The sequence below is a fragment of the Cucurbita maxima genome, unplaced genomic scaffold, assembly GCF_002738345.1.
Source record: "Cucurbita maxima cultivar Rimu unplaced genomic scaffold, Cmax_1.0 Cma_Scf00001, whole genome shotgun sequence".
Taxonomy (NCBI): domain Eukaryota; kingdom Viridiplantae; phylum Streptophyta; class Magnoliopsida; order Cucurbitales; family Cucurbitaceae; genus Cucurbita; species Cucurbita maxima.
In genome coordinates this window covers 7,122,782-7,141,986 of record NW_019272017.1, presented here as the reverse complement: position 1 = coordinate 7,141,986, position 19,205 = coordinate 7,122,782, and the positions used below count along the sequence as shown (strand labels likewise).

At 36.4% G+C, this 19,205-nt stretch overlaps 4 protein-coding genes across 4 annotated transcripts; 1 reads left to right on the top strand and 3 right to left on the bottom strand.

The window, feature by feature from the left end:
- The first annotated feature begins 1,241 nt into the window (after positions 1-1,241).
- Positions 1,242-8,929, top strand: LOC111490250 (protein BTR1-like). Its single transcript, XM_023138839.1, has 9 exons — positions 1,242-1,487; positions 2,603-2,841; positions 2,923-3,029; positions 6,001-6,194; positions 6,549-6,625; positions 7,463-7,558; positions 7,684-7,745; positions 8,299-8,383; positions 8,468-8,929. Exons 1-9 carry the CDS (start codon positions 1,403-1,405, stop codon positions 8,480-8,482), a joined length of 960 nt encoding a protein of 319 aa, XP_022994607.1. The 5' UTR covers positions 1,242-1,402; the 3' UTR covers positions 8,483-8,929.
- A 408-nt stretch (positions 8,930-9,337) lies between these two features.
- Positions 9,338-9,964, bottom strand: LOC111487374 (putative glycine-rich cell wall structural protein 1). The gene has a single exon (XM_023134757.1). It carries the CDS (start codon positions 9,962-9,964, stop codon positions 9,338-9,340), a length of 627 nt encoding a protein of 208 aa, XP_022990525.1.
- Positions 9,965-11,538: 1,574 nt separating this feature from the next.
- LOC111490173 (4-coumarate--CoA ligase-like 5) lies at positions 11,539-14,067 on the bottom strand. Its single transcript, XM_023138726.1, has 5 exons — positions 12,828-14,067; positions 12,418-12,683; positions 12,286-12,353; positions 12,100-12,202; positions 11,539-11,778 (listed from the first exon to the last, which is right to left on the bottom strand). The coding sequence occupies exons 1-5, from the start codon at positions 13,954-13,956 to the stop codon at positions 11,650-11,652; spliced, it is 1,695 nt and encodes a 564-aa protein (XP_022994494.1). The 5' UTR covers positions 13,957-14,067; the 3' UTR covers positions 11,539-11,649.
- Positions 14,068-15,179: 1,112 nt separating this feature from the next.
- LOC111477255 (NAC domain-containing protein 53-like) lies at positions 15,180-19,050 on the bottom strand. Its single transcript, XM_023121516.1, has 6 exons — positions 18,696-19,050; positions 18,298-18,575; positions 17,980-18,174; positions 16,219-16,734; positions 16,020-16,137; positions 15,180-15,924 (listed from the first exon to the last, which is right to left on the bottom strand). The coding sequence occupies exons 1-6, from the start codon at positions 18,859-18,861 to the stop codon at positions 15,518-15,520; spliced, it is 1,680 nt and encodes a 559-aa protein (XP_022977284.1). The 5' UTR covers positions 18,862-19,050; the 3' UTR covers positions 15,180-15,517.
- Positions 19,051-19,205: the final 155 nt, after the last annotated feature.

The following is a 19,205-nucleotide window of genomic DNA, read 5'->3' as shown; positions in this document are numbered from 1 at the left end:
TTTTTTTTTTTTTTTTTTTTTTTTTTTTTTTTTTTTTTTTTTTTTTTTTTTATAAAATATCGTAAGAGACAAATTTAAGCATATATTAAATATGAAATTAAACGTTTTAACGATTAATAATCACTTTTTAAAATTCAACCACTTATTTGAAACACGGTTATAATTGAATTTGTAATTTAATACTTCATTGATTTTTAAGGTTAAGGAAACTCCGAACAATGTCATCAGACCTACCCGTCCCTTCATCTACAAACATCTAGACCGTTTATTCAGTCGAGGGAATGTCGAATGGGGCCGAGAAACATTTTAATTTCCAATGACACTAAATTAGGCGTGCTTGATTGGAAACCACTTCGATTAGATACTAACTTACCAATATATATATATATATATATATATATATATATATATATATATATTAGAAAATTTTAAAGGTTAGAACTAAAATCATAATTTAATAATTTTTATATTTTTTTCTGTAAATATTTATATGTACTATTTTAGAGTAATTTGAGTTTTTTACGCCAACTATAGATAAAATTTTGATCGATAAAAACAAAAATCGAAACAATGAGAAGCACATTTGATGCCTATGCTAATGCCACGTAGGTACTCAATAATTATGTTACGGGTGAAATATGGATCTTAAACCATTTTTCGAGGTGAATTTGATGTCCATGCTAATGCCACGTAGGTATTCAATAATTACGTTACGGGCGAAACTATGGATCTTAAACCACTTTTCGAGGTGAATTTGTAAGTTACCTTATCAACTGCAGCAAACCCGATACTAGACTAAGCTCCACTCAATCTAAAAGGATCGAAGTCTGAGTAAGACCAACGCTATTGAAGCTTGACCGAAAGACTATATAGCTATTAAATAGGCGACACTCAATCACACGAGCAATTAAGAAATTAGTGCGAATAATCGAATCGAGTTATAAATTTTGGACAATAATTTTACTTTATAAGCTTTAAAAATTTGGGATATTAAATAAATACTTTGGAACAAAGAAAAAAAGAAGAAGAATATATTACTCTAATTTGGAAAGGTGGATCTTCTACTTAACCCTAATAATTACGTAAAGGCTTACGTTCTCGCAGATAAGGGTTTTCGCGCCCCCAAAATATCCTTATTATTAAAAAAGAAAAAGAAGAAAAAGAAAAAAATTGCATTTTTTTAGACAAATCCAATAAAATAATTAAATAGACAAAAATAAAAAGGAAAAATATAACTGCATATTCAACCTGAGCTTCCATTTTGGCTTTGGTGTTGAACGAGTCGAGTTTTTGCGAGCGCTCTGCCACACCTTCTTCCCCATTTATCAACTACTCTGCAACTCTATCTCTCTTTCTATCTAGCCGCCGCCGCCGCCGCCGCCGTGAAGGAGGAGGAAGGAGAATGGAGTCCACCGAGTCCTCATACGTCTCGTCTCCGGAGGCACCTACGAAACGATCTCCACCGCCGCCAAAATCTCCGAACTCAGGTATCTGATCTGATTTTAATCGCTCTTTTACTGTCATTTTCAACATTTTGATTCCTACTCTCACTGTTTTGTAAGAATTGTGTATGCTTGGAGCTGTTCTTGTATGCGAGTGTTTTTGTTTCAGATCGGTTTGTTTGACGAATGTTGCAATTGCGTCTCTCTCTCTCTCTTTGTTCAACCTTCTTGTTTTTCTCATTATTTTTTGAATTTAAACCCTTGCCTTAAGTGTTTTGTTTGATTTATTTGTGCGGTCGGAGGGAATGAGAAATCGTGCAATTTCGACCTCCAATGGCCTGGACACTCCTGCTTCTTTGCCTGGAAAGCTTAGAAGAAGAGAGTCTGACTTCTGGTAGGGCTTTTTTGTTTTTGGTGTGGGGGAAGGATTAGTCTATTGAGATTTATCACAGTTGACCGAATGAATTGGGGAGCAGTTGTCATTTTCTTGAAGTGCCATTGCCACCGGTTCATCCGTCGATTGACAACAAGCGCACTGCGTCTCCTGGTGTATGTCATAATAGTCGAAAGTTCGCTATCTTTGGTGATTGGACAGCAAGTTGAAAAAGGATAAGTTTCATTTGTTCAAGCAGAGTATTTAAACTGTCTTTTAACCATTTGTTCTTCTATAATTTCATGAAGGCAGCTGAACGTTGAATGCTCTTTGGACATGACGAACTTGTTTTTCCCGTGTATTTCCATTTTAATTCCTGAAATTGCCTCAATGAGAATCTGTATGACGATTTCTTCTAATAATAGGGATAGGATGTAGATAAAACCTTTCCTCAATTCTTCTTTATCATTGATGTTTATCATTTTTTCTTTTGTGAAAACGCAGTAAATAGTCTTATGTAAAATTTGATGTGAAAGCAAGGATTCATAAGACGTTCTATATTTACCACCTACACAGGAATATGCACGATTCTTTACAATGTATAATTATGATTTATATCAAAGGCTTTAGCTCTGTCACATTCTCAACATTGTAGATTAATTTATTAATAGGATCTACATACATTTCTAATTGTTGGTGCATATATGCCGTACATTTTGCGGATATCAAGATTACTTCCTTTTCTGCTTATGAATGTTGTCTCAGTCATCCTAATTGTTATTGTCAGATAATATGGAAAAGGCTACATATATTAGGTTTCTGGTATCAAACGCTGCAGCTGGTTCTGTAATTGGGAAAGGTGGTTCAACAATTAATGATTTCCAGTCACAATCTGGTGCACGAATCCAGTTGTCACGAAATCATGAATTTTTCCCTGGAACCACTGATAGGATCATTATGGTATCTGGAACAATAAATGAAATACTGAAGGCCATGGAACTCGTTCTTGCCAAGTTGTTGAGTGAGGTAACCACTATGTAGTACAAGTTCACTCTAGAATTTAAATGTTCACTGTTTATGATTGATTAAAATTGTGTTTTCTTGTAGCTTCACGCTGAAGAAGTAGATGATGCTGAACCGAGAACAAAAGTGAGATTAATCGTTCCCCATAGTTCATGTGGTGCTATAATTGGCAAAGGAGGATCCACTATAAAGTACGATGATTATTCCTTATTTTTCTAACCCATGGTTACTAATTGCTTTATAATTTACTAGCTTAAACGGTTTATTATTAATTATAATTCGGTTAAATTATTAGTTTAGCCCAAATTGTAAAAGTGCCTAATTGATACTTGATCTTTTAATTATGTGTTTAATTATGTGTCTAATAGGTCCATACATTTTCAACTTTGTGTCTATTAGGTTTGTGAATTTTAACAAAATATTAAAATAGGTCCAGGACCTATTAGACACAAAAAGAAAAGTTTATGGATCTATTAAACGCAAAATTGAAGTTTAGACTTTTTAAAATTTAGGGATCTATTAGACACAATCTATGATTTTAAGGTTTTAAGTATATTTATTTATTCAACTTACAGATCAGAAAAATAGTTGCTAAGTGAACATTTTTTTTATAGTTCCTTGAAGGTATTTTCTATTCAAATTTGCATGAGGGTTCACTTTCCTTGCACAGATTGTTAAACAACTGCTGGCTTGTTTATCTAGGAACTTTTCCCTTCAACTCTATGTCTATATAGGTAATTGTGTAGAATGCAGATTTAGATCCTATTATGCTAGTTCTTGTTTATGCTTTTATTGAAGGAGGTACACATTCTCGTCATAATCCGTTACTTTCAAGTTTCTCAGTCATGTCCAGGAAGAAAGTACCAATTGATAGCGCTGTTTTCTATTTGAACTCCACTTAATTACTGTTAAACATGGTTCAATCTAATACAGAACAGATTCTATGCTAGTAAGGTCACTCCTTTTTTTTTTCTTCTTTTCTTTTTTAAGAAACAAAATTGTATTAAGAGAAAAAGAAAGGAAAATACATCCTAGGGGCAGGGGGTTGAGTGAAATTCCTCCCACAAAAAAGCTAAAAGAAAGAGCTTTCCAACAGTTAAAAGTTGTAGAAGGATTGTAATTTCAAAAATAATTCTTGTGACTAAAACAAAAACTCTACCAAGAAATAGTAAGCTATATACTTCAACAAGAAAGTCTCAAAGAGGATGACGTATCTTCAAAGATCGTCTGATTTCTCTCCAGCCAATATTTGCCTTTTTGGACGCTTCCACCTCAAGAAACTTCAAGGAGCCAACCATCAATAGTCTTTGACAAGTAGCCACACACACACCAAATATGTTCGCTAGGGAATTCCACCCATTGACAGCAAAGGAGTGGAGAAACCAATGGTCTAAGTTCTCTCTTCATTCCTAAGACAGAGGCAACGAATTGAGGAAAACTGAGCCCAACTTTGACTGTTTCTTTAAAGCCAATCTTGAGTATTCTAACCTCTATGGGCTAAAGACCACATATTGAATTTGTTGTTGTGACAGAGCTCTAATGTGTTAAGTTTTATCAACCCATAAATGGTGTATGTTAGATGATAATTCCTCACAGGAAGCAAGTAATGGTATTGTAACAGTGTTGTTTAAGGATTTCAATCTTGCACGTGACTTTTGATTTGGACGACAAAATGGATTGCCTTAGGTTTTCATATCATGGTTAAGGAGTAAATGTTTGAGTATCAGACTCATTGTTGTGTTCGTGAGGTTAAAAAAAAAACAAAAAAATAGGAGAGAGAGTCTGCCCATAGATAGATGATCTCAACTTGTTGAGATTTAAGTATGGAATAGAAGGTTAAAGGATGGAAATAATTGTTGCCTCTAAGATGGTTATGCTGTCTTGTCTAAGCATATTGAGTGGCATTCCTTTCGTTTCATACACACATTGATTTAATGAGTGTACCTTTCCTACACCTACAGGATATGCATAAAACAGTTGTAGTTTATCTCAGTCAGGTAATTGAAGATTCCAGAACTATATGAAGAAAATTTGTTGCGTTGGATAAATGACTCGTAAATGAATAGGAAAAAGAAAAGGGAAAAGAAGAAACATAAGGGACAGAGTTTCCATAATCAGAGGAATTTGAAATTTACATAAATCATGCTTTATTACTCTGCTTCTTTTCTTGGCTAGAAGATGACCTAATCCTTGACTTTTTAAGAGCATCAAATAATCGTTCCATTGGCTTCTGATTCAGTTTAAAATTGTTGCCAAAGATTTGGTAATTTCTCAATAATTTTTTTCATCTTAACCATCCAAGTGTTAAAATAGCCATCTTAATAATAAAAGACTCAAAGGGAATGAGTTCAATTTATGGTGGCCACATTCTTACGAATTTATTATTTTAATATCCTACTATTATCTTTCCAACCAAATGTTATAGGATCAAATCGTTATCATGTGAGAATGTATGTTCTTGCCAAACCAAACACCCATGGATATAATTTATTTTTGTTTGCATCTTTGACTTCTTCTCTATCATTTTTCATTTGTGCACAATCATTTATTTGAATTCCAACTTTATCATTTGATTTTTATGTGAACATAGTATCATTTGATCTTTGGAGTGACAGGCCAACTTTATCAGCTGCTTAAGTTTTGAGATCTTTAAAATGTCTGATCATCAGAATTTCCAGAAGAAAAACTTCTGCTTATTTCGTGTGCACTACATCAGAAAATAAGACTGACAGTGACAGTTCCGATTATGATTCAACTTATCATTCCAAAGATTTTTTTCTCAACTTGATTTGCATTAATGATTTCTAGTGGTTAGTAGTATTTGGTTTTAAAACTTGTCAGCTGGTATTATTATTATTTCTTTTTTACATGAAACAGAACTTGTCGGCTGTTACTGCTTTGGCCAAATTCCAATTATCTTTTTGGTGTTTCTTGATTTGTCTTGTAACTATACCTCCTTTGTAATTAACGCAAGTTTGGTTAGTTCCTTGGAAACTCCCAATGGAGGTTAATAGTTAGGTTATGTCTTTAGGTAACTTTCCATCTAATCGACAAAAAATCAGTCTGATTGAAAACTTGTATTCTGTCACTTATGGTTGCCTACCTTAAAAACACCCATAAAAGTGTGTTTTTGGGCACTAACGCACCAGTACCATTATGCAGGACATTTATTGAGGACTCTCAAGCTGGCATTAAGATATCACCACAAGATAATAACTATATGGGATCCACTGATAGGCTGGTGACGCTGTCTGGAACCATAGAGGAACAGATGCGAGCTACTGACTTGATTGTCTCAAAGCTATCTGAGGATCCACATTACACCCAGTCAATGAATTATCCATTTTCATACCCGAGTATGTCTTTATTTAGCTTTTCTATTTCATTGTGGTATTATATTTTTCCGAACAAAAACTATTAAATGCTCACTTGCATTTTGTGGTTCACAAAATGTCCATCTTTTTTGGGGCACTTTCTTTCATCTGCTATATGTGATGCTGTTGTCTTATCTTTGTTATGACACGAGTAATTTATGTTTTTATGCAAATCAAACAGGTAGTGTAGTTGAAGGTTTAAATCACAACTGAAGAAAAATATTTATACTTAAGAAAAAGAAGGACAAGATGAATAACTAGTTTTCCCGCATGTAAATTCTTGCTGTTTTCGTTATTTTCCTTAGCCATTTAATCTTTTACTTGCTTTTGCTACAGCATCATACAATGCTATGAACAATGCTATGAACTCCGGATCCAACGGAGGAACTGGAGGGAGGTTTCAAAACAACAAGGTTTGTGATACCATGGCAATTTATATCGTTATTATGAGATTTTCCAGAAAGTAATTGAGAAATAATTAACGATGGTTTTATGTGGATGATAGATTATATTGTCTGAACAACATTCCCATGCCATGCGTAGTATTAACTAATATAGTTGATGTTGACGATAAAATGACTTAAATCTCATCAATGTGAGGCTTCTGTTATTTTATGACTTTCTTACATTCAAGAATTTCCTGATGCCAAAATTAGGCAGTAAATATGTTCCTTTGATACTGGATTTCTTTATCAATGAGCAAACATTCACTGCGACAAAAGGCTAAATTGCAGAACAATGTGGATTAGCTGTTCAACTTTCAGTAGGGTAAACAGAAGCGAAGTAATGAAGAAAAAGAAAAGAGTGAAAACAGGATAGCAAGTAAATGAAACCATTTATCATGGTGCAGAACTCAATTGAGCTTCATGAAAAAACCGTAGATAGCCTTCCTGTATTATGCTCTGAAAGAGAAATTTTATGCATTTTCTGTTTTTTGTTGCTGTTTAATCCATCTGTTTGTTGCTGTTTAATCCGTCCTTTCGTTGCTGTTTAATCTGTCTTTTTGTTGCTGTTTAATCTGTCTTTTTGTTGCTGTTAATCCGTCCCTGTAGATAAGTGGAATCTAGATACTGGTTTTCTCTTTTTAACAACTATGTTTCTCTCTATCCCCCCAACTAACTGCTGAAAAAGTGTTTACAATGCATGCAACTGCATGAAATGAGGACTTTATGCAATTGCACATATATATTTCTTATACTTCTCTGTGACTTTATGATATTGCTGACAGAAGATCTTTTGAAATTGTCTAGGAGGAACGGAATAACTCCTTGACTATTGGTGTTTCAGATGGCCACATCGGATTAGTTGTTGGTCGTGGTGGAAGAAACATACTGGAAATTAGTCAGGTTTGTGTAAACCCCTCCACCTCCAACGCGTCCTATTTCCTTTCCGTGCAAGGTTGATAGTATTCAAGTCACAAATGTTACTCCATGTATTACTTTTTTACATTCAAAAGCGTTTCTTATTACAGGCTAGTGGTGCCAGAATTAAGATATCTGATAGGGGAGATTTCATGTCCGGAACCACTGACAGGTACAGAGGTTCTTTTGATATATTTACTCCCTTTATACTGTTGGTCTGTAAGTTCTTCATGGTAACAGTTGTATACTTGATCTGGAAAAGAAATGGGAAAATTTTAGGGAAATATGCAACTGTTACCATGAAGTCAAAGGACTCCAGTGAAGCAAAATAAAACGTAATGGATAATTATAAAAGTCTTTACATGCAGAGAACCAAAGAGAGGCATGATATGTAAAGATTCTTGTAATTATCCATTAGGTTTTATCTTGTTTGATTGGAGCCTTTCTTAGACCAGCCGACTCTTTTAGGATGTTTCTTTTTATTAAATTACAAGTTTAGTTCGTGCAATTTGAGGTCTTTTGTCTGTTCGAAACAAATACAAGTCAAAACTTAATTTCATTTTATGTCTAATAGAACCCTTTTCAATTATATGTCTAGTACATATGTGAATTTTAAATAGTTTGTAAATTTGGAATATTAGAGACTAAATTGGTACAAATCTCAAAGTTCAAGAACTAAAATTTTAATCGAACACATGCATACTTGATTGGTCCACAATTTGCAGGAAAGTAACGATTACTGGGTCACAAAGAGCAATCCGCGCTGCTGAATCGATGATTCTGCAGAAAGTAGCATATGCTTCTGAGAGGGTAATGCCTTTCAAATCCATTAACGATGCTTTGTACAGTTCTCTTACGATCTATAGCATTTTTTTCGTTATCGAATCGATGCAGGTTCTAGCACAGTGATAGAGTGGCGAAAGCTCTGAATGTTTGTAGAAGCAAGGCCGGGAGGTTTTCAGTTTTACCATTGAGGGAGAGCATGGCAATGGCAATGGAAATGAGAGGAAAAATAGAGTTAAGATTTCCTGGTACGTTGAGAGAGATACGCCATAATTTGATTGATGAGCCAAATAGAAAGATTAGCAGTGTCAAAGTTGTTTATACAATTGTAGCTTTGAATTTATTTTATATTTATGTTTTGAGCTTTATCTCTATTATATTGTTTGAACCTGCCTTCTCTTCACAACAGATTGTAGCTTCTTAGGATGTTCTATTTTTATTAATTGGTGAATTCTTTAGTCTTTATGTTGGGGTTTGCGGAGAGATTTTGTTCTTGTATGCTCTGTTAGCAATAACTATCATATATATGCATATACCTCCCATGTGGGCTTCTGGGCCATCTTTTGGGCCTCATGAATTTGAGCCCGACTCCATTAGTCGTTTTGCTGGATGTCGACATGTCGGAACTCCTGTTTTCATTGTTGTTTTCATTATCCTTCTTCTTCCCTGACCTTAAAATTTGGTGAGTGTTTCCTATCGTTTATAATATTTTATGTTCTACGGTTAAGATAGATCTGGTCTTTTAGATTTTTTGTTTTTGAAATTTGGTTTTATTTCCCCTCTATATTACGTTCCTTTTGATTAGTAGCTTTTATTGATTAAGAGATGATAAGAAAGAGAGTAAAATTGTTAATAACTGGAAGATGTATTATTTGAAGCCTCGCAATACAAACACACCACATTTTATTATCATCTTTCTAAGTCGACGCTGCTATTACACTCTTTATTTCTTCAAATGCTTTCCTCATGTATATATTATTCTTAATCCCCACCTCCTCCATATCCCGACCCATATCCCGAACCATATCCGGACCCTCCTCCCATACCTTCTCCGCCCCCGCCTCCGCCGCCACCTCCTCCACCACCACCCCCACCTCCACCCCTACCCCCACCACTTCCATACCCTCCTCCACTCCCATATCCTGAGCCATATCCCGAACCACTTCCAATTCCCGAGCCTCCTCCTCCCCCTCCACCTCTGCCACCTCCTCCACCACCTCCTCCGCCACGTCCTACTCCACCACCAGACCCATACCCTGACCCACTTCCCGATCCAAAACCCTGACCATACCCGGCTCCATTTGCACTGCCGCCTCCTCCCCCACCACCACCTCCTCCCCCTCCACCTCCACCACTCCCATATGGCCCATACCCTTCATCTCCATATCTAGGATAGCCACCGTCGCCATACCCCGAACCATACCCAGAGCCATACCCCGAACCATATCCCGAACCTGACCAAGGTCTTGAACCTTCTCCCCCACCTCCACCTCCACCACTACCACCCCCACCACCACCTCCGTACCCCCTAAGGAATCTAGCAGCAAGAGTTAAGTCCGCCATTAACAAAACCAAGAGCACCAAACCGATAGCCCCGTTGGTAGCCATTGATGATTAAACTCAATAACGTAGAGAAAAGTTAAAAGCAGGTTATGTGAGAATAGGAGGGAAGGGAGGTGTTGGGATGCTTTACGTAAGCCAAAGGTTTGATTTTTGATGCGTGGAATTGATGGGATTTATGGTCCCTTATTTATAGGCCTCGCAAAGCGTATGTTTTGAAACTCATTTTAGCAATTCTAGTACCTTCTCTTCCTCACTTTAGTGGAGTTGGTGAGTGTAGTGGCCATCAAATAAGCACACACTACCGCCCTTCCTTTCCTACCTCTCTATTCTCTCAAATTATTCCATTCTCACCCCAATAATTATTGAATCAAACCGCTATTATCACAATTTTTTATCGATGAATAAGAGATCTACAGAACTTTGAATCATATTAAACGATTATGATAAAAAAGTCGTGTTGTATTGTATTGTAACAGTTTCATTAAATAATTTATTTTTATGATTCATTCATGCATTTCCATTCCATATTTTTTCTTCCACTTTTTGACTTTTACTACAAAAACTCGTTGTGGTTTGTGTTCACATGTTGAAAAGATAATATTAAAGAATTTATATCTTTTCTTCATGTGCTTACCATTATTATTATTGTTTAAGTGCTTTCCCGATGGTGTAGCTTTTTAATTTCAAGTTATTTGGGAGATTATATGAATTCCAATTTATGAACCCATCTATGGGTTAGATGAGCTAAATTTACGGGTTGTTTTATTAATAAATAAAGTAATTAATTAACCCAAATTGAGATTAACGACCTTACATAGACACATTTAGATAATGTTTTAACACTGTTAAACTATTCTTTATCTTATATTCCTATATAATGGTTAATTAGAAATTATTAGAAAAACCAAAAAAAATATTTGAGAAATTAACCAACCACAATTTAATACAATTAAAAGGATGAGAGAAAAATGAAATTATTAGTAAATCTATTATTTCATCTCTAAATTTTAAAAAATTAAAATAAAATTAATTTTATATTAATATAGACACATTTACAAGCCACGTGTCGTCTTTCTCTGAAGTTATGGCATTGAACCGCGTGAGTCAAAGTGGTGCTTGTGCTTGTTTTATTAATCATTACATAAATTCTTCCAGAATTTCAAAATAATTTTTTATTTATGACCAATAGGCAATTGACACAATATTGAACCTTCTAGAGATACTTATTTATTTTATTTTTTCAATATATAGAATGTTCTTTTTTAATACGACTTATTATTATTATTATATTTAATAAAGAAGTAAATTATACAAAAAAAAAAAAAAAAATCATTAAAACCAATAATTAAAATTTGAATCCAATTCCACAAAATTAAAACTCCAAAAATTAATGGATTTGCGTTAGTGGAAAATTATATCTAATTTCATCCCTTTTTCTCAATTCTAAAGCTTAAAATGACAAATGGCAGTTCCTTCTGTGGATTATATAATATGGTTCCTTAGAAATCATATTAACATTACCATATGCTCCCACCTTAGTAAATAAATAAATAATAATCCCAATCTCTTGAAATTTTACCTTTTTTTGAGTGAAAGTCAGATGAATTCACAACCATACATTTGGAATATGTAGGTGAATTTTTGTTATTAATTATTATTATTATATGGTTCAAAGTGATCTCCCATCATATATTATAGATGTCATATGAATAATTTATTTTGAAGGGTCTTTAGAGTTTGGACAAAACCTGTTGTTGTTTGAATTGTGAGACAAGATCCTTCCTCAAGATTTTGCCTGCAAGTGACCTTGGAATGCTACTCATGAATCTCACCCCTCTTATCTTCTTGTAGGCTGCCACCTGAAAATATTCACTCCTTTAATTACAGTAATTTTTTAAATAAGAACAGTACTAATCTTCATAATTCGAAGCAATTTTTTCAATTAAGATTAGATTAATGATCATAATCATGATCAAAACAACATTAATTATTTATTTAATTCCCCATATCTATGGTGTAATAGCTGTCCGCGTCATTTCCTAATTAAATCAGGAGAAAATGGATACATTTGGATGGTTGCGTGGGCTAGGCCTGACCCATTTGACCCATTTGAGGCTGGGCTCATTTGAGGTTGGGCCCAATTAGGGCAAAATTAGGAGATGGGTGCAAAGAGGTAGTACCTGGGAAGCGACAAATTGAATGACCTGTTCTTCTGTGAGCTTACAACTGGGTGCTTTCACCACACAAGCCACCGGAATCTGGCCGGCTGCTTCATCCTCAGCTCTGCAAAAACGGTAGTCTCTATGTTCAATGTTTGGTTCATAGGTTTATTAAAGAGAAAATTAGGAGAAAGAGATTAAACTCACGGTATAACGGCAGCATCTAGAATTTCTGTATGGCTCAAAAGAATTGTTTCCAGTTCCGCTGGAGCAACCTGAAGTTCTTGGCGTTAATGTGATTATGTTATGATAGAATTGAGGCGAAGCGTTTGTTTGTACCTGATATCCATTGTGTTTGATCAGTTCCTTGATTCGATCAACGATGTAAAGGAAGCCATCTTCGTCTATGTATCCGAGATCTCCTGTTTTCAACCATCCTTCTTTATCCATGGTGGCTTCTGTTGCTTCCTTGTTTCTGAGATATTCTTTCATAATCGTTGGACTCTTCAGCCACACTTCGCCTTCCTTCATCGGCGGTAGTCCCTCTCCTGTTTCAATGTCTACGATCTTTGCACAAAATCTCGGCATCAACATTCCACATGAACCTTGTTAGGAATGTGAATCAATGATTAAATTTACAACAATTTTGGATTCAACACTAAATTTGTAGTACCTAATACCTAATTTCAGATCCACAAATGAAAGAGTTAAGAATTAATTTGAATTGGTGATTGCCAATGTTGCAGTACCTGGATGAGCTCTTGCGTCTTTGTCTGTGATCATGCAAGTCGCTGCGCCAGTACTCTCTGTTAAGCCATATCCTGGCCGAAGCTCCACCCATGGAAATTTCTCTCGGAAAGCTTCTTCTACGTCTTTTCCCAGCGGTGCAGCTCCAGATCCAATACGTCTCAGCGATGATAGGTCTGAACCACCGCTCGATTTCACTAGCCCTAAGATCACCGGAGGTACTGCCGGTATGTTATTTACTTTGTACGTTTCAATAGCGTCGATCATGGACTGGAAATTGAATCTCTGCATCAAAACAATGGTAGTTCCTCTGCAGAAGAGTCCGAGTCCGAAGAAGACGAGGCCGTAGATGTGAAACATTGGAACGAAGCACAAAAACACGTCATCTTGAGAGGAACTCGCGTCCACGTACCAGGTTAGAAGTTCGATAACTGAGATAAGATTTGAATGCGTTAGAACAACACCTTTACTCGTCCCGGTAGTTCCCGACGAGTACAAGATAGCCGCTGCATCCGACTGAGCGATTTTCGTTTCCGGCATTTGCTCAAACGATTCGATACAGGATTCGATCAACTCTTCAACCGATAAAACATCGCCATAAGAAGGCTGAGTAGTTAGAATCGTCGGTATTCCAGTCGGACTCAATTTGTGAAGCTCCTCGGGAGCCGAGATAGCGAGTTTGGCACATGAATCGCTCACTTGCTTTCCGATTTCCGACGCAGTATTTACAGGATTAGCCGTCGTTATCACCGCACCAATCGACAACACAGCCAAACAGATCACCGGATACAAAACAGAATTCGCGGATAAAACGAACACCACATCGCCTTTTCGAACTCCAAGTGCGTGATAAAGTCCGTAAGCGAGGGAGCGAGTCGACGCACTGAGTTTTCCATAAGTAACTCGCGAGCTCGTGACCGAGTCGATGAGAGCAACTCGCGATTCGGCCGTCGGAAACTGCGATAAAACGAAAGTAGCCGTGTCGAGGTCTGGACTGGTGGAGATCTTAGGCGCTTCATCAAGCTGGACGAATGAATGATAAACCGCAGTATTCACATCGTAACCACCCGGAGAGTTCATCGGCCGAAATTCTACGGCGGCCGGAGCAGTGCAGGATTCTTCGCGGGACATATTTTTGCGTCGACGAGTGAAGGTTCAAAAATCGGTTATCAGTGAGTGCAAAGGTATCAGAAACAGGCTGACAAACTTGTGATGCCTTTAGGCGACATAATCGACGTTTCCTTTTCTTTTTTTTTTTTTTTTTTTTTTTCTTTTTTTTTTTCGTCTTTACTTAAAAAAGCAAGACAACGAAATGTGGGGTTTTAATTATTTTTTGAACAAATTTATATATACTCGGCCGGCCAAAATTATGTTTTAATTATACCAAAATTAGAAAAAGTTTCATTTTTAAGCTTAGATTTTAATTAGGGCTGAAAATATTTATTTCTTAAAAATTAAAAGTCTAGGGTTTATTTCCTTCTCATAATTATTTACATGTAAATAATGAATTTATTTGCCCCTGGTTATACTTCTTTGAATTATAATTTATAAAGGGCTTTTCATATTATTCTTATTCCAACTCATTATTCTAACTCCCTTTCGTGTATTTACTATTTTGAGTTCTAACTCCCTTTCGTGTATTTACTATTTTGAGTTCGGTTGAATCTTATTTTAGTTATGATTTCTAAATTATAAATTAAAATTTTAATCTTGTTTATTTAGTATTTATTAATTTACATGACATAAAATTATAAAGTTCAGAATTTTATTAGTAATTTGTAAAATTTAATGAAAATTCAAATATTAATTTAACAACAATGGTAAATGAATGATGAATAATGAGACAGTCCATTGGAATTGAGCTCATGTTTGCATACATGACTTATTATGCTCTACACTTTTCTAGAAACAAAAAGATAAAAACAAATGTGTAATTAATATCATATGAAGATTAATTTAAACTTTTTTTTTCTTTGTTATTGTTAATTTGATAAAAACGAGGATCACAGTTCACATACCTACTTTAACTAGTGGGTTATGCTCTGATTTATTAATATACCATTTGCTTTCCTAACATGTAACATATTTTGGTACAAATAAATGGTCCGTACTTTATTAATTGCCACCTAGCTTTGATGCCGATGTATTAATGGGACATTATTACATAAGATAACATTTATTTTTAAAAACTTTAAAACTAAACTCGACTTAAATTCAGATATTTCAAAATGGTTGGTAAGAAATAGATAAGAAAACAAAGGACGCAAAGCAAAGACTTGAAGAAGTTTAGAGGGAAGAATGTTCGAGTAAATATCATATGGCGACTCAAGATATTAGCGACACACCATACAAAGAACTTCGAACTCATAAACACTGATGGATTTGGAAGTATATACCACTGGAAATCCTTATGGCATAGCCAGAGGAGACGGATTTTGCTTATTCAAGAGATTACAATGGTTCATCCAAAGAAGTTCCCAACCTTTACTCTCATAAAATGGTAAGTACAGCAAAGCCCTGCAACTATCAACTCTGAAAAGTTACGAGATTGAAAAGCAAAAGAAGAGAGAGATAAAAGGTTAGCAAACAATTCGTTCACAGTTAGTCTAGATGTGGTTGTATTTGGGAGCCTAGAAAGTTTCTAAACAACCAGCTAAAGCTAATACTACTACAAATTTTCAAACTCGACAAGTCACCTGGAACGGATGCAACTTCCAACTTTGAAACTCACCGATAGGATTAGAATCCAGAACAAGATGAAGAAGTACATGAAGTAGCGGGACATCAGAGGTCCCGACTTGCTGGAATGTACACCAGTAGTTGGTAACAGCTGAGACGAATCGATGTCACCTTCGATGATCCCGTACAAATAGATAAAGTTGAGGTCTGAATTCTTGCCATACAAGTTGTTCACTTCCTCTCCATTTAGTGCCATGTTTCTTATGATAATCATGCCTGCAGTGACACGAACCGAACTTGAAGCTTGTGGAGCTGAATTGAGATGGATTCCAGCATCTTTTGAAGTGAACTGTGAAGCAAATGGAGCAGGAATGCTGCCCAGCATATGGCTTGTATGTTTGAGGAATGGATACTTGATGTCTGGCATGAGAATATAAATATGGTAAGAAAGAACGAACCAAAAACGTCGCAAGTGTCTGAATGGAACGGATAAAATAGAAACTGATTGAACTCACCTGATTCTGCTTTTGGATCCTCCGGTTTTTGTATAGAAGAGGAGGAGGCTTCATTATCGTGCCGTAGATCTGCAGTACGCATGCAGGAAGATGCATGTTCAGTAGCATCACGAGCGACCTAATGACATATGCATTAGTGAGAGGTAAATTCAATGTCACAAGACAATAAAACTAAGTGGTGAAATGAAGCAATATTGACCTCTGAAACAACTGCTTGATCAGGGACAGAACTGTCACTTCCGAGAATTTCAGAAGGATCAAAGGACATATCTTCATTTTCACCGTCTGCGTCGAAGAAGGTAAGATACTCTTCAAGGACGTCAAAAGCAGCAGGATCACTTTCAGTAGGGTTTGAGAGCTCATTGGATTCCAAAAGTAGTTCATCACTAAAAGAAAGATTATCAGAAGTACTAAAGAATGGCTCATTCAATACATAACGACCATCCACATCACCAGCATCGACCTCATCAGCATCATTGCTCGACTCAGCAAGATACTCATGTTTGACCAATCTATCGCGTAACCCACACTCGTCTGGTAGAACAAATAACGTCTGTCCATCAGGAAGCTCTGATGTCTCACATATGCCAACTGCAGCCTTTTGATCATCTTCAATGAAATTGTCAGGTTGCTCAATTGAGTTGCTGGTCTCACCATAGTAGAAGTTAAATGGTGGTGGCGGAGCACTTTCAGATAGAATACCTTCATCAACATTCTGTGGAAAAGAGTTCAACAAAATTTTGATATTTCTCAACTATAAATAGTGATTTACCAAACAGGAAACGATCACGAGCCATCCACTTCAGTAAACAGAAATCATGGATAAATAGTCTATATCTCAAGGACTAAGGCATGTTGGGTTATGGGGATCCATATCATACAGTTTCTCTTTCATTTCCTAGTTTTGACGACGATATAGACTTGTACAACATAACTTAGCTACAAGAACGTCAAATAGTGAACTGAAATGTTAATCATTCTTCTTAATATGTTGCTTTTGACCCATTCTTTTATAAGAAAGTTCCAAGCCTAGTAACTTCCAAAACAGTAAAGCCATAGTCCAGCTCAATTTAGCATGCTTCTGAAAAATTGTTCAAATAAATTGTAGTCAGTTCTCACTCTTTCACCCACCGTCCTAATTTCTTTACATTGTCTCATGTTTCCCATAATTAATATTTTTTTTCATTTATTAATCTCGCAAATCTGTCTAGTTTCTCACTACATTTTTCCACCTGATAGCTATCTCTATGACACCAACATGCACATTATTTTTTCAAGAAACAGATTTCACTGAGGTCTAAAACTACAAAATAAGGGCATAGGCCCAAAAAAGGAGTTACAAAAGATTTCTCCAATTGGTCAAAAGCATAGAGAGATCATAAGAGCAGTAAGTAGACGTATGCTTGCACCAATACATAGCAAGAAAGACAATTTGTGACCAACTCCTACCACATCACAGGCAAGGTTATACAAACTTGATCTGTTAGCCACTCGCTCGTTTAAATTTCAATCCTAACCAATGTATATAAGTGGTTTCGACGTTCAAAAGCATTAGCTCTAGGTTTCAGGTAGCATCGTCCATGGTCATAAGGGTTTTTGCTTCAGGCCTAAAGGGTTCTAGAAGCTTATCACATATGCTTCAACGGTTTTGGAGTATTTTACCCTCTTCTTGAATTGTTCAATCATCGTTTACAATTCATGCTCAACCACATACCATTCACTCAACAATTGGGCAAACATTCCTAATAACCTCAGGAAATTGATTAGCGATCATTTTACGTGTTCAAAAATTCAGGTTCCTTTCAAATCTTCAGCAGTTCTCATATAGATCTACCCATAATCCCCTTCAACACATTCTATATCATATTTCTGAAACACTTCCCAACGGCAGATCTACTTCACAGCCATTTCACTTGAAGAGGCGAGTACTTTATAAATTATGACATGGTAAAGCGCATACCTCGCTGAAGTCGTCGCCTTCAACATGAACACCTCGACCGCCTAGCAATTCATCAGCCACTTGTTCATCACCAGGTACCAGAGCCAGCTCTTCATTTGCTTCCCATTCCTCCTCAATAAAAGGGGCACCATATTGTTCTCCATTTTTTGGTCCAGTACCACTCTTCTGAAATATCCTACATAGCACAAACGCATCCTTCCAACCCAACAAAGAAACCAAAAGATCCCAAGAAAATTACAACATCTTCCAAAAAGGAACAAATCACGAATCGAAGAGACAAAAAAGAGAGAGAGGGCTAAAACTCCGCCCTATTCTAACCTGAACAATTGAAAATTTTGCCATCTCCTCGTCGGTGAGCTTGTATTCGTGCATCACCCAATTGGTGCGTGCACCACGAGGAGCCCGCCCAATATGATACACAAGGGTCTTCTTCATTCCAACAGTCTTCGCGTTATGACGAACCGGCCTGTCCTTTCCCGTTGTCTTCCAGTACCCTTTCTCCGTAGCCCTATTAGTCCTCGAACTATTTCCATATTTCCTATCCAAAGCACTGAAGAAGTACCACTCCAAATCTCTAGTTTTCAGCTTCGACTTCCCTGACAAAGCCCACAATACAACTTCAATTCCACACAAATCCGAAAGAGGAGAAAAATAATTGAAAAAAAAAAATCAAACACAACTCTCAACAACAGGAGAAGGGAGGGGGGGTGGTTAACCAGGGAGATCCCAGGGTTCTGATTTGTAGATATCTATGACAGAAATAGGGTCAAGACGAAAGGGTTTTCCAGAGACTTTGCGCTTCAGGTAGTAACTGACGAGTTCTTCATCGGTTGGGTGGAATCGGAACCCCGGGGCCAACGAAGTAGCAGAATCTCGACCCATAAATCAAGCAAAATTGGATTTAGGGTTTTGGAATGAATCAGAAAATTCAGATTTGAGATTAGAATTGAATCGAATTGGGAGGAGAAATTAAGGAGTTGAAGAGTTAGGGTTACGGTTTGTTCGTTCGGAAGGGGAAGTTTAAAAAAATCTCGAAACAAGGCGGAGAGGGAGAGAGATATGTATAGAGAAATGTCCGTGGAAAAGTCGACTCCGAGGAGGGGGAATGCTACTCTCACATGTGTCGACAAATAAAAGCGTCACAGCGCCTACGTGTCAATAACAGACTTTTTCGATAATTGGATCAACGTGTGTGGCAATGCTGTTGACGGTGACACGTGGGTGAC